Here is a 14882-nt window from a genome sequence, read left to right as displayed (position 1 = left end):
CTTCTTCTGTTTCTGGAAAAAACAGAAACCCAGCAGCTGTGTGGTGTGCGAAGAGCAGTCGCGGGTCCGGCAGAGAGTGAGTCACTGTGCCCCACAAGGTGGATGACCAGCATCTGAAAGGCTCACCCGCAAGTGAGGAGTGCCCACCCAGGCCAAGAGACTGCACCCGTTCCTGTTCAACCAGAAGTGCCCTCCACTCTGCCACCTTCAAGCTATTCCACACCGGTGGCGCAGCCTGTAGGAGAAGAAAGATCAGCGTGGCCCAGGAGAGTGGCTGCAGTGTCACCTAGCAATCACCATCTGCCGGCACAACCTCTCCCAAAATACAAAGCAGGCCACATTTGGTTTGCAGCAAGGCTTCAGTGGAACAGAAGCATTTAGAAAGCCAGTGTGGGATTCAAATGAGGCAGAGTTGCCTGGGAGACATGCGTGATATGGCTGCCTACCACTGCTGTAACCTAGCACCTGACCTAATTAGGCACAGGCCCAAAGGGACTGTGAGGACAAACAAAAAATGTGTTTTAATTAAAGGCAAAGAAAAGAAAACACCATCTAGTAGTGGGATGAAAGCTGAGACTCCACACCAGGCTGAAGGAAGGCCTGTGCATGCAGTGATCGTGAGAGGATACCTCGCACTGCGGAGAATATCCACACATACCAGTGAAAAGCTGAGTAAAAAGAAAAAAAAGAGAAGTGGAAAATAAATCCCCTCTGCATCTACTCAGTCCACAACAGAAGGCACATACAACAAAAGGGTGAGTGGTACACTATAGCTAGAAAAGTAAAATGTTGTCCCAGCCACAATACGTTGTACCACCTGCCCCCGTATGGTGTGTGCATGCTTCCATCACAGCAATGCTGCCATTCGGTCAGCTGGTAGACCCCGCCATGGCCGCCACAAACTGGGGCCAATGGATTGGATGCCTGCAGCACTATTTGCGTACCCCAAATAAAGTGGATGGAATGTGAAGAGGTCCATGATGCTACACACAGGTGGTGCAGAACTGTATGACCTGCCCAACACTGAAGGAGATTACAGCTTTTACACTATAGTAGAAGCCTTGAACTAACATTTTGATCCCAACCTAACCCTGATTACAGGAGGTTCAAACTGAGTCAGTAAATGTCTTCTATGTATGCTTATGCAAGATGGCGAGAACCTGCACTAATATCAACCAGCCAGACGAAATCAGAGCCCAGCTGATCCTAGGCTTCCGGTCATCTGCCCTGTAAAAACGTACACTGCGACTGCCGGGTATCTTCCTAGACAACATACTGATACTGGCAAGATCCCACAAACTGGCAGACAGTAGGGCTGAGGACATGGAAGTGGGTTTGGCATGAGGGGTAGCCCCACTGAAAGCAACATGAGCGGTGAATATCAAAGGGGAGCACGTCAACTCTATTCAAAGATTCCCCGCCTGGCCACACAACATTGCCACATCCAGGCAGCCTGAGAAAGGGTTTGGCAACTGCTGATTTACACACCGGAGGCCCAATGTGTGCCCAGCACAAGGGGAGGAGTGCCGGTGGTGTGGGTGCATGAACCATTTTGCCAAGGTGTGCTTTAGCAGTGGGCCTAACACAGGCACAGCATACTGAGGGCGGACATCCCATAGGAAGCTGTCCTATTAAGTGGATGAAGTTGGGCATCCAGAGCAATAGCCAAAGTCCACAACTCAGCCCAATGTTGATGATGATGAAGTATTCAATGTTTCTTTTACTGGCAAACAGAGATACCGCATGCAACCCCCACCGATGGCATTGAAGGCACCCAGATCCAGCCCTCACTGACATGGGTGTATCCGTAAATGTCATAGTCTCAATCCAATTCCACAAAATCAAGTCACAGCTGAAGTTGTTATCCACCAAAGCCCAGATCCACATGTATAAGAGCACCAAGGAATTGCTGCTAAGAGGTGTCATAGATGTAACCGTGGAGCACAAAGGAAAGATGACATAGGCCCAGTTCCATGTGACCAGTGGAGACACAGGCACCCTCCCTGGTTCCACATCTTAGAGAACTTGGGGATGGTCTTTGCCAGGCAGGTGCCCGACTTGCACGCATGGACATTCAACAAGAATTTCCACAGCTCTTCATGGGATTAGGGCACATGAATGACATGAGAGGGAAGCTCCACATCAAGAAGATGGTTAGACCCATAGCTTTCAGGCACAGGAGAGTGCCATTACACCTATGTCCACTAGTGGAAATGGAGCTAGACCAACTTGAGCAGCACAGGGAGATTGAGGAAGTCACTGGGCCAAACCCATGAGTCTCAACCCTCGTTATAGCCCCCAAGCCCAAACAACTGAGAGCCATTAAACTATGCATTGACATGAGGCTTCCAAACAAAGCTATATGTTGAAAACCACACATCACCTCCAGAGTGAATGACATAGTGGCAGACTTCAATAGAGCCAGATGGTTCTCAAAGCTAGACCTCAATGCAATGCAGCAGAGATTTTCCAAAATGTCATTCAAGAAACCTTCTCTGGTCTTGTCGGGGTGCTGAACATAAGCAATGACATTGGGATATATTTTTACACACTAGAAGATCAGCACATGTGAATGAGGGCAATGCTAAATTGGTTAGCAGACTGCGGGCTGATCCTTCACAAGCAGAAGTGCTCGCTCTACACTATGCCATTGAGCTCTTTGGATGCTACATATGTAGTGAGGAAATGCAGGTTCACTCAAAGAAAGTTAAAGCCATCAGAAATGCTACCATTCCCCAAACCACATTGGAAGTGAGAAGCTTCTTTGGCATGGCCTTCTACTGTGGGCACTTTATCCCAAATTTGGCCATACCTTTGGAACCGGTGAGACCCTTAATGAAACACTGCAGCCCGTGGAAGTGGGGCACCCATGCCAGCCTTTGGTTCCAGGAAGTGAGGAGACACTCTTGGCTCCGGCAACACTGGCATACTTCAACCCTAGATTCAAAAGGGAGCTGCTGGTGGATGCAAACCGCATTGATCTTAGTGCCATACAAATGCTGGAAAGACGCGAAGGATTGTGGGTTCCTATTGCATATGGGAGTGCAGCCACCACAGACACATAGGCCAGGAATGCCCAGATTGAGTGTCAGGCACTAGCAATCTGGTGGGCATGTACCGATGTGTGCAGACGTTCTGTGTCCTGACTGACCACAAGCCACTCGTCCCACTATTTGCTGGCACAGTGAGGAATGGACCACCTCGCATAGAACAGTGGGCTTAGTCCAACCATACATGTTCAAAGTCGTATATCGCCCAGGGGTGAGCAATCCAGCAGACTATCTGTCCAGACACCCGCCAGCACAGGCCGGCACCGACTCCGCTGAGGAAGATGAAGGCGTAAAAGAATTTGTGAAAATGGTGGTCGACAATGCATGCCCAAGAGCATTATCCATTCCAGAAATCAAAGATGCAACAGAAAGTGACACAGTCTATCCAAGGAAAAAGTGGCTCTCCCTGAGAGACACTGGCACAACTTCCTAGATGGTGATAAAGCACTACCTGCAGATGAACAGATGGTGATGAGCCAAATCTGGAGGGTCCAGGATGAGTGAAGAAGACCTGCTCCTCTGTAGATGAAAGATCGTAATGCCCAGAAACCTGTAGATGAGAGTCATTGAACTGGCCCACCAGGGTCACTGGGGCACCATGAACATGAAGGCACACCTAAGAGGCTAGGTATGGTGCCCTAACATGGACCACTGGGTGGATGGCAAAGTGAGAGACTGCCATTCCTGTGCCATCACAAGCGGATATACACCACCCACCCCACTGAACACTGAAGAAGCCTGCTTGACACTGTGGTTGTGTGTTAGCATGGACATGGCAGTTTTTGTGATGGCTGGCTCACAACAGTGTTGGTGGACAGCCATACCAGATACCCCTTCATTAAACTTGTGCCATCCACAACCTTTGAGAATGTAAAGCCCGTAATAGAGAAGAATTTTGTGCTATTAGCAATCCCTGATGACATAAAGACAGACAAGGGACCTCCATTCCATGGGCAGGAATCCCATATTATATCTCTGCACCCTGAACATCAATAACAGAAAAGTGATCCCGCAGTTGCCCGAAGCCAATGGAGTGGGGGAGCGGTTCATAGGCACCCTGAATGGGGCACGGCTGATTAGAGTGAAGCAAGGGGAAGATAGAGAGTGCTGCTTGCGCTGGTTCTGAAGGGCCTACCCGCAAACAGAGCACAGCACCACAAGGTGTACTTAAGTGACCTTCTGATGAGGAGAGTCACTTGTAATGTCATCCCAGCAGGACCCATCTCGAAACCCACCATCATCAACACCCAGGCCACATAGGAGAAAAAGAAGACCACGAATGACTGAGCTAGCCAAGCTGGCAAAGCTAATGTCTCTGACCTGGTAGTAGTAGACAAGGTAATCAGGAGACATTGACATCCAAAGTGGAAGTTCCACACCCTATTCCAGAAAAAGGAGTGGGAAATCATCAAAATCCAGGGGACAATGGTGACCCTCCAGTGAGACCTGTCCACCGTATCATGAGAGATCGACATCCAGGTTGCATGTTCCACACCCTGTTCGAGAAAAAGGTGTGGGAAATCATCAACATCCAGGGGACAATGGTTATCATCCAACGATGTCTCTCCACCGTATCCAGAAAGGTCTCCTGGTTCAAGTGGAGTAGGTTGTAAGTAAATAAAGAGGACACTCCTAAGAGGCAGGGGGCAAAGCACCCAAGATTGGTACACCATCACCTAGCCCTCGCCGAAATACGTAATCAGTAGAGCAGGAGCAGACGGTGTTGACCCCAGGAGAGACCAGCAGCCAGGCACCCCATCGTCCGAGGGTAGGCGTCATGAACAACCCGCAAGCCAGGAACCAAATGGTCAAAGCGGAGTATGAACTCTGGCCTAACCCTGCACCTAAACAGAGCCCAAAAGACTATGGGGATTATTTACAAGCCCTATTATGCAGGACGGAGCAGCAAGTGTCTGAGAAGAAAAGAGGAATGAAAGAATAAAAGAATGAGAGCAAAAAGAAACAGAAAAAAATGAAGAAAGAAGGAAAGAAAGAAAAAAGGAAAGAAGGAATAAAACATTGTTACAAGTGATGCCATTTTAACATGGCTGTTTTGTTTTCCTGCACAATGTTTATTAAAGAACCAGTGGTAAAAGTCTAGAATAAATGTGCTCTGAAGAATATTTCATTTCTGAATTCACATGTATAATATTGAGGCTTCTAATAACTTAATACAGAACAGTTTCATAGGGATGCAATCTGTTAATCCATGAAATTAATTTTTTGAATGTCCTGTCTTTAACTGAGACATTGAGCTAAGCAAAGGACTTTCCCAAAAGGAATGTACAACAGCATCAGCAGGAGACAGGAACTGATAAAGTGTGGAATGTGGTCTGTGCTCGGATCTGATGTAAAGTGCCCTGCTGCAATATCAGACTCTCTACATAAAGGCAACATAAAAGTAATAAATCAAAAACAAAAGACATTGGCTCAGATGGGAATTAGCTTGTGTGCGGATGTGTCCTTGTGAAAGAGCAAAATGGTGTCACTCAAAATATAGTTATCCAGTGGCTGAAGTGAGCTGACAATCTGTTCGATGTTGTATGCTGTAGCAGGTGGAAGCAACATGAATGACAAACCAACAGCCCAGTGGATGAAGAAACCTGGCTAAAAAACCTTTAAAATAAGGAAAAAAATATTTAAAAAATCAAAAGGTCTTGGCTAACCCCAGACCTAAAAACATGATGGAGTTAATTCTTATGACATTCTTATAATATAATTTACATAGGTAAAACTGTTCTCATATGCATAGAAGAACAGATATAAAAAACAGAACTTGACTTTCTTTGTCAATGCATTAGAGAGGAGCCATCTCTATAAGTACCCTCCTTGCAATCATGGGAGGGAATGTTTACCACAAGAGCTACAGAACTGGCAACACCAGTGATCACAGATAGTCATTCAGGTAGAGTGCCTTGTAGAGTTTGAAGGGGCACTACTTTTTACTGTACACAATTGATAGATAGGCACCTCCCTGCAGGGTCACCTCCAAACATTTTGGCATCACCTCTCCTGTTTTTTTAACCCATTTCTTTGGCTTTCAGGACTATGTGTAGTTTACCACTGCTTACCAGTGCTGAATTTCGTGAATTTAAGTTTTACATGTCCTGGTAGTGAAAAACACCCAAATTAGTTTTTGCACTGCAAGGCCTATCTCTCCCATAGGATAACATTAAGTTACCATATTTCAATTGGGGGCAGGTATGGAGTTAAAGTTTGGTGTCTATGGGATTCTATTAATTTAAACCCCTTCTTAATGGCAAAGTCAGATTTTATGTCTACATTCTGAAAATACCTCTTTTTTTTAAAGTTGGCGTTTTCTTGTCCCAAATATTCGGTGCCTACAGCCTGTATCCTGGTTCATATGACTAGTTGTAGCTGGGAGGTGGTCTTTGTGTATTGCTGCCAGACACTATAATAAAGGGATAAGAGGTATTAGCAGGACGGGCCATCTCTGACTTTATACGGGGAGGAATGGTCTTCTGCCACACTTGCACATCACAAAGACCCTGTCTCAGCACACTCACAAATAGTTCAACTCTATGAGATGAGATTTGAAACACCTTTGGAGAAGTCAGCCTCAGACCTAACTCTTCAGTACACTCCTGGGCCTGTGTATACGATAGAAGAAGGACACCTTTGCTGCACTGCTGCTTGAGGACTGCCCAACTTGCTGAGAAGGAAGACTGGACCTTCTTCCTTCAACCTAGGCTGAAGTGACACCACTGGTCAACTGACTGGCCTCTGGTTCTGAGCTATAGGTACATACCAAGCTCCAGAGGCCTCTCTGCATTTGTCCATTTGGATGACCTGCTGCCTTGGCCTGCAATTGGACCTGTAACTGGAACTTCTTGAAACCTGGTGGCTTGTGCTAGAGTGGGTTCCTGAGCCCCAAGAGGTGTCTCCCATGTTATGAACCCTTGGTGTGGCATTACTTTAAAAACCCCTTAAGAAATGGAGAAATCCTGAAGTTTTGGGTTCTTCGTGACGTGCCAGTTTGCACCAAGATATTGCCACCTGAGGTGACTGCAAACCTGAAGTTCCGGTGAACCTGACTGTTCATGCTATAGGGACTGTCAGAGACAACTGGCAATCTGAGATCTGAACTTTGCCCTACAGCATCAACAGCCCATGGTGACAGGCATGAACCTCCAGCAATGCCCATTAGCGATGCATGACAGGATCTTTGCCCTACATTGATGATCATACATGAAGCCTAGCCTGCTGTTTGTGCTATAGCAATGACCATCAGCGATGCTCTCCATGTTCCTCACGCCCCCCTCCAACGTGAATTAGACTCTTTGAGCTAGACTTTCAAAGATAACTGTTTCAAGAGAACTAACCTGGTCCCTGTATCCGGACTGCTCTCTATTGTGGCCGGCCGGAACTTGTGACTTTCACATGGTCTCACATGACCAGATGACCGTGAGTGGTACTTTGTGCTTTTAAATTATACTTACTGTTAGAAATGGGGTCTTTGGTTGGCAGTCAGGTTACCCCCTGTCCAAGCAAGGACCCTCACTCTTGTCAGGGTAAAAGAGAATCACCCTCAGCTAACCCCGCTCATCCCCTTGGTAGCTTGGCACGAGCAGGCAGGCTTAACTTCAGAGTGCTAGGTGTAAAGTATTTGTACCAAAACACACAGTAACTTAATGAAAACACTACAAAATGACACAACACAAGTTTAGAAACAAGACCAAAATGACAAAAATCATAATCCACAAGTCAAGTTATCACTAAAAATGCAAAAAGAGTCTTCATGTAATTTTAACCACATCGCTAACGCTGTTAGCGTGAAAATGCACCTTGGGTGCGTCAAAAATAACCTTGCACGGGTGAGTGTGCGTCAAAAAGGGCTTGCGATGCGTCGATGACACTCACGAGCGAGACCCTGCATCGTTTCTCCTTTAGTCAGGTTGGTGTGCGTCATTTCTTCTCTCTGCAGGAGAGCGATGCGTCAATCCTATCAGCACTCTCGGGCCCGGGCAGGCCTTGTATCGTTTTTACATGCCCAGTGGTGTTTGCGTTGGAAATCCCGCTGCACGATGATCCGAAAATCATGCAGCGCGGGTTGCTATCTCACCAGCCTCCGTCAGCGATGCTGCGTGCCGTTTCTCCAGCCGCGTGCACCGATCTTCTAGTTGCACTGCAGGCGACCGTTGATTTTCAGCCACAAAGATGGCAGCGCGTCAGTTTTTCAGCCGCGGATCAGAGTTGCATCAATCTTTTCCCTGCGCGCTGGTCTGTGTGTGGATTTCTCACTCTTGTCCTGCCAGCTTCTCCTTTCAGGGTCCCAGGAACTGGATGGCACCACTTGGAAGAGTAGGAGTCTCAGCAGAGGCTCCAGGTGCTGGCAGAGACAAGTCTTTGCTCTCCCTGAGACTTCAAACAACAGGAGGCAAGCTCTAAATCAAGCCCTTGGAGAGTTCTTCACAAGAAGGAAGGTAACAAAAAGTCCAGTCTTTATCCTCCAGCACAGGCAGAAGCAGCAACTGCAGGATAGCTCCACAAAGCACAGCCACAGGAAGGGCAGATCTTCCTCAGCTCTTCAGCTCTTCTCCATGCAGAGGTTCCTCTTGGTGTCCAGACGTGTTCTAAAGTTTATGGTTTTGGGTGCCCTTCTCATACCCATTTTGCCCTTTGAAGTAGGCTTACTTCAACAAAAAATATCTCTTGTTTGTGAAATCCTGTCTTGCCCAGGCCAGGCCCCAGACACACCAGGGGGTTGGAGACTGCATTGTGTGAGGGCAGGCACAGACCTTTCAGCTCCCTCCTAGCACAGATGGCTCATCAGGAAATGCAGACTACACCCCAGCTTCCTTTGTGTCACTGTCTAGTGAGAGGTGCAACCAGCCCAACTGTCAAACTGACCCAGACAGGGAATCCACAAACAGGCAGAGTCACAGAAATGGTTTAAGCAAGAAAATGCTCACTTTCCAAAAGTGACATTTTCAAACACACAATCTCAAAACCAACTTTACTAAAATATGTATTATTAAATTGTGAGCTCAGAGACCCCAAACTCCACATCTATCTGCTCCCAAAGGGAATATACACTTTAATAATTTTTAAAGGCAGCCCCCATGTTAACCCATGAGAGAAATAGGCCTTGCAACAGTGAAAAACACATTTAGCAGTATTTCACTGTCAGGACATATAAAACACATTACTATATGTCCTACCTTAACCATACACTGCACCGTGCCATTGGGGCTACCTAGGGCCTACCTTAGGGGTGTCTTACATGTAAGAAAAGGGAAGGTTTAGGCCTGGCAAGTGGGTACACTTCCCAAGTCGAATTTACAGTTTAAAACTGCACACACATAGACACTGCAGTGGCAGGTCTGAGACATGATTACAGGGCTAATAATGTGGGTGGAACACCCAGTGCTGCATGCCCACTAGTAGCATTTGATTTACGTGCCATGGGCACCTCTAGTGCACTGTACTAGGGACTTACTAGTAAATCAAATATGCTAATCATGAATCAACCAAATACATACACATTTTGTATAGGAGCACTTGCACATTAGCACTGGTTAGCAGTAGTAAAGTGCCTAGAGTAACAAAAACTGCAAAAACAGAGTCCAGCACACATCAACAACCTGGGAAACAGAGGCAAAACGTTAAGGGAGACCACTCCAAGGATGACAAGTCTAACACTTACTATAAATATTTAAAAGTGTATATCTCAGGTTCTACTGAATGGATTTTTTATGTTTTGGTCTGAAATAATTTATTAAATTGTACAAATTTAGTCTAAATGAGTGTAGGATTTTTTTTGTTTTGTGTTTTCACTTTAATGCTGTTGAAGTGCTGTATAAATACTTTACACATTGCCTCTAAGTTAAGCCTAACTGCTTTAGTGCCAAGCTACCAGAGGGTTAAACACAGGTTAATATGGTGTTTGCTAATGTTTCACCCTCTCATAAATTGAGGTTGCTGCTTGAGTAGGGTTTACCTCCCGCTAAACAAGTAATCTAATTCCCTACAGAATGTTATTGGGAGTAGCATCTACATAGCAGAGTTTCAGGGATGTTAATTGCTCTGCTGTGGACTTCCCTAAGGTTGTACTTATAATGGGTCAACAAATCTCTATCCAAATCTATATCTTTATTTTCAACCTATGTTGTCCAACGGCTTTATTTCAACCTACTCACAACTTGCAATAATTTTATTTTTCTACTGACAATCATTTTATCCCTCTTTTTTGTTTTCTAGACGTGATACCAACATTATAACTTGGAGATATAAACTCCGTTTACAACTATACCCACTTTTTACGTACAGTCATAAGTCATTATTCCCTTCTTTTTCTTAGACGTGCACTGTATTTCCTTAGTCTACTCAATATCTCACTGACTATTCTACGCACGTTGTCCAATAGGTACTGTAATATTCACTATAGTTGTTTTATATAAAGGAATGAGCACATTTCTTGTTGGCTTTGATTTGGGATTCTTATAAGATTGTTCTTTCACTTAGGTGATCCCCATGGTGGTTGTTCACCAGTTTATTCTTTCTGGTATGCCATGTCCACAGTCTTTTTATCTGTTTTCTACTTTGGATTTGCGTTTCTCAGGGTTTTTATTGTGGATTTAGATCTTATTCAATAATTCTATTTGTCGGTTTGCTTCTACGGTGATCAGTTCGGAACAAAATTAAACATTAGTGTATATATATATATGTCTTTTTGCAGCCTTGAAAAAGTCACTTGCGTGTCGAAACACGTGTTGGCTGTGTTGGGTGGACGTTCCCTCAAAATGAAGCAAACACTTCCAAATAAAGAGACTTTCTATTAAGAACATGGGAAATCTATGTGCTTTTATCTCCAAATAAACTTTGCATACCTTGGATGCTACTACGTACATATTACTGCTGCTTACATTGTGTGCTGTGGTCTTTATTGTTCATTGTTATTTGTTTACAGCTGTACACATTCTTTGTGCTTATGGGTAGTAAGGCACCTGCACCATCTATAAATTGTAATATTTCCTTGCTATTATTACTGTGTTTACTCCCTAGAGGTGCAGCATTCTGCACCCTTACTACCCCTCTATCTTTGTCCTAGACTTTTTCTTGTCTTATTGTTTTTTTTTAAATACAACTGTGTCAATTAATCGAGTTTTGAAATATGTGATGATAAAATACAAAATTGCACAAAAAAAGTAAAATCTTACAAATTGTTTTCTAGTCCAGGTGGATGAGTCACAGCCAGCAAGACAAGCAGAAGCGTAGGTCAATCCATTGTCTCCACAAACAGGGTCCCATATAGTGGTCGGGCAGCTGCAGTCAACGTTGCACTCTGATTGTAAAAGGTCCGTATTTGAAATCTGAGGAGTGCTTAATATCATGAAATATTAATTGTGATAACTGTTAAAGTGCACACACAATCTTACGGTAACATTTAGGTACTTAGGTATCCTATGCCAATGTATGTTCAGCCACATAAAATTAGAAGCATTCAATTTGAGTATTACAATGGTGATGTTCATGCATTAGTTCATTTAATATAGAAGTAACATGTCATTTTATCGCATAAACTTTAAAAAGACTACCACCTGAGGTGTAATAGAACTAGTGTGCTTTCTCAAATGGCTTTTAGAATTGTTTTTTCCTTGTTTTAAACAGTGTTAGTGTTCCAGTTAGATACACTGTCAGAATAAATATTTTATTTTTGTATTTAAATATGAATATGTTGTGGTTTAGCTAAATGGCTGTGGCATCCCTTTTGTCAACTGACCACCACCCTCTACAATTGTTTTCAAAGAGCAACAAAGCTGTATTCTGAAAGGGTAACTGTTATGCCCTGTGCGTCACACACAGGAGAGTTCCATGTTTTTGTAAATTCCTGTCTTATGAACTCTTGTATGCCACTCTAGAAACTGAGTATTTGGGTGCTGCAGTTCCTCTTTTTCTATTTGCTGGGTCAACACTTTTCCATCTGTATTGACCATGCTACCTTGACTTATTTGCTGCCCACAAGGAGTCTAACCTCTTGGTGTTATGCTGGTCTTTCACACTCCAGCCATTCACCTTTACTATGATTCACAAGCTGACATGTACCGGACAGAGTATCGCAGTGGACCTCATTTGAATTATGCATACACAGTTGCATATCTCCACATGAAAACCATTTTCAGAATGCCTCTGGTGCCATGTGGCTGTCCATGATGATGCTAACGTATGAAGTTGAGGTAGCGGTGTATTTGGATGGGCCTCAAAGCTGAAACCCAGAGCAGCAACAGTTATCTTTGACACAACTGCAGTGTCAGATGTAGGAGAGGAGAGCTAATAACATGAGTAGGCGGTACCGTGGTCACAAGTGGGCCTCCTCTGTGAGAAAACGGTTGGACTACCTTTTGAGGTTGGCAGGATAAGCCAACATTCCACTTAAAAAAATAAGTTTTGCTTATTATTTTTGTTTCAGTTTTAGATGGATTCATGTTTTCATACTGATTTTCATCAAATCAATAAAGTCCAAAACTTCAAGGTCTACCACATGCCTCTGGTTAATGAGTGCATAGAAAAGTGGAGATTTCCTATATAGGTCCTGGCCCTTGGATCAGTGCTATGATGTTCCAGCTTTTTGATACTCTTTCACCAATAGGTTGCCTATTATTGGATTGAGTTAATCGTTATCCAAAGCATTTTCGCGTGGTTTTATATTCCAGCTGGGAGCTCCTACTTCACCAACTACATCATGCGAATCAAGAGCTGTGTTTGGTCATTGAGTGGATATTGGCGTACCTCCATTATTTCATGTGCAGTCAACACTTTACCATTCACATTGACATGCTATTTTAACATGTTAGCTGTCCATAGGAATTAAGTTGCACACTATTTTCTCTCACTGCTGCTCTTCTCTTTCACTGTGATGCACAAACTAGCTCTTTATTGGTCCATGTGTATATCTTGCCCAAAGCCACTGGCATTCTCTGCCTTGACATCAGGCCCTTCTGGGACATATCGCATACCCTGCCTGACACAGGGAAGCCTGGTGAAGATGATGTTCCCTTTCCATCCCTACTTGGATCACAAAATGGCACAGAACAATTCCACAGCAATCAACTTGCAATGTTTAGGGACAGAGCACATACCATGCTTCTTTCACCAATGGCATTGACTGCTGCTAAGGAGGGCAGCAGTCTGCTTTGGCAGTCTGGGGAGACAGCCCATCGTAATTCATGCTAGCAGCACTTATCTTCCTTCCCTCCAGTCTGAAGCAGAGAGTTGCATCTCAGAGGAGGATTCAGAGTAGAAATCACTGGCAGGGGCATTTACCTTTAGCCCAGCATTGAGTAAAGTGAATATGTTCATCTCTGATACACGTGCTCAAAAATCAGAGGGAGTTTGTCCTTCACTTTGTGATGCCAACTTCATTGTCTCCTCTATTGCAGCTTCTGCAGGGGCCCTACACCGCATCAATCACAGGAGATGGAGAGTAAGTTTTGGGGTCATGTGGAGTGTAACACTTGGGGTTCTTCTCTTGTAACCATTATTTAGAAACTCCATTTTACTGAGAGTAGATGGATCCAACTTTTTACCTACACATTTCCATGTGGTTGGGTCTCCAGTGTTTGCTGTCACAGGATCCAAAACCAATATAACCTTTAACATTTTTCCTGTGGTGTAATTTTCTGTCTTGAGCATACATAAGCATGCTTGAGAAGGATGTTGCCATGCTTTTGTTTTCTAATTTTTTTGTTGAATTTATTGACAATTGGTAAGTTTTTTGTCCCTGTTTTTTTCCTTTTTTCATTGCCATTGTCCATGGATTTGGCCCTCAGGAAGAATTATACAGGGCCCCTTCTCAGCTATCATTCAGGATGCTTTCAGTGCCTTGCCTCTCAACCTTAGCCTTGCCACTCAAAATCAAGAACCATCATGATTACAATAGAGGTTATTTGACCTTGTGCCTGGGACCCTCTTATGGAGACACGTGGCTCTGTGGCTACTGGGAGGAGTCACTCTCTCCTCAGGTAATCAAGAAGCAAGCCAGAAAGATCCTCCTTATTTCTGATCCTTTACACAGAGCTGTGAATATACAGGCAGGTGAGCAAAGCCGTTGGTAAACCAAAATAGTTACCTTAAATATGGACAGAAATCCTATGGACCATGTGGGGAAAAAGGGGTCACTCTAGCTTTTGAAGCTTTTGAAGTGGATGTAATTAATTCATCTTCATTTTAATAGCAACATATTAGATAGAACAAAGTTCCTTGAGAGAAGAAATATCTACAGAGGACTTTTATCCACAGAGGATGGGTGAAAATGGGAAGGTTTCATGGAGATATTTTCTGTATAAAGAGTGTTTCTTGTCAAAATGTTTGAACTGATAGGCTGTGTTCTTAGCAAATTTATTTAAGGTGGCTATGCAGCAGTGAGATAGAAAAGGTGGAGAGCTATTTGGGCTCAAAGGTGTGTTTTTCTCTAACACTTCCTTTTGTCACAAGGCAAAAGTGAATCAACCCCTGAAACCAAGAATTGAGGGCATTTAAATATGCAAGAGCTACTTCAACAAGAGGCCGCTCAGTTGTAACTGGAGCACATTAAATAATGCTCTGAACATTAATGGAAAAGATGTAATTACATCCAGATGTGAATTTTGAATTGAGAGTTTTGCCGACAATGCAGTAATGGGAATACCACAGCAACTAACAGAGAGCCAGAGCTCAAATGTCCAAACAATATGCTGGGAAATTCATGGTTGGCTATGAATTAGGGGCTAATTTCATGCAAGTTAGTGTGAGGGATCCTCAACTAATCCAGCACATAAAGAAGAATGGAGGAAACAGTTTCTAGCTGCCTCAATAGCATGATTTGGTCTTGTA

General features: G+C 44.1%; 1 protein-coding gene across 2 annotated transcripts in view; it reads right to left on the bottom strand.

Annotated features, from left to right (window-relative positions):
* The window catches only part of LOC138287752 (solute carrier organic anion transporter family member 1A2-like), a 670615-nt gene that overhangs the window by 200230 nt on the left and 455503 nt on the right, over positions 1-14882 (bottom strand). For both annotated transcript variants that reach the window (XM_069228525.1, XM_069228526.1), the window contains exon 11: positions 11231-11393. In XM_069228525.1, the coding sequence (XP_069084626.1) occupies positions 11231-11393 (163 nt within the window). The remainder of the gene's footprint in view (positions 1-11230; positions 11394-14882) is intronic.

Source organism: Pleurodeles waltl, chromosome 4_1 (assembly GCF_031143425.1).
Source record: "Pleurodeles waltl isolate 20211129_DDA chromosome 4_1, aPleWal1.hap1.20221129, whole genome shotgun sequence".
Lineage (NCBI taxonomy): Eukaryota > Metazoa > Chordata > Amphibia > Caudata > Salamandridae > Pleurodeles > Pleurodeles waltl.
This window is presented reverse-complemented; position numbering and strand designations above follow the sequence as displayed.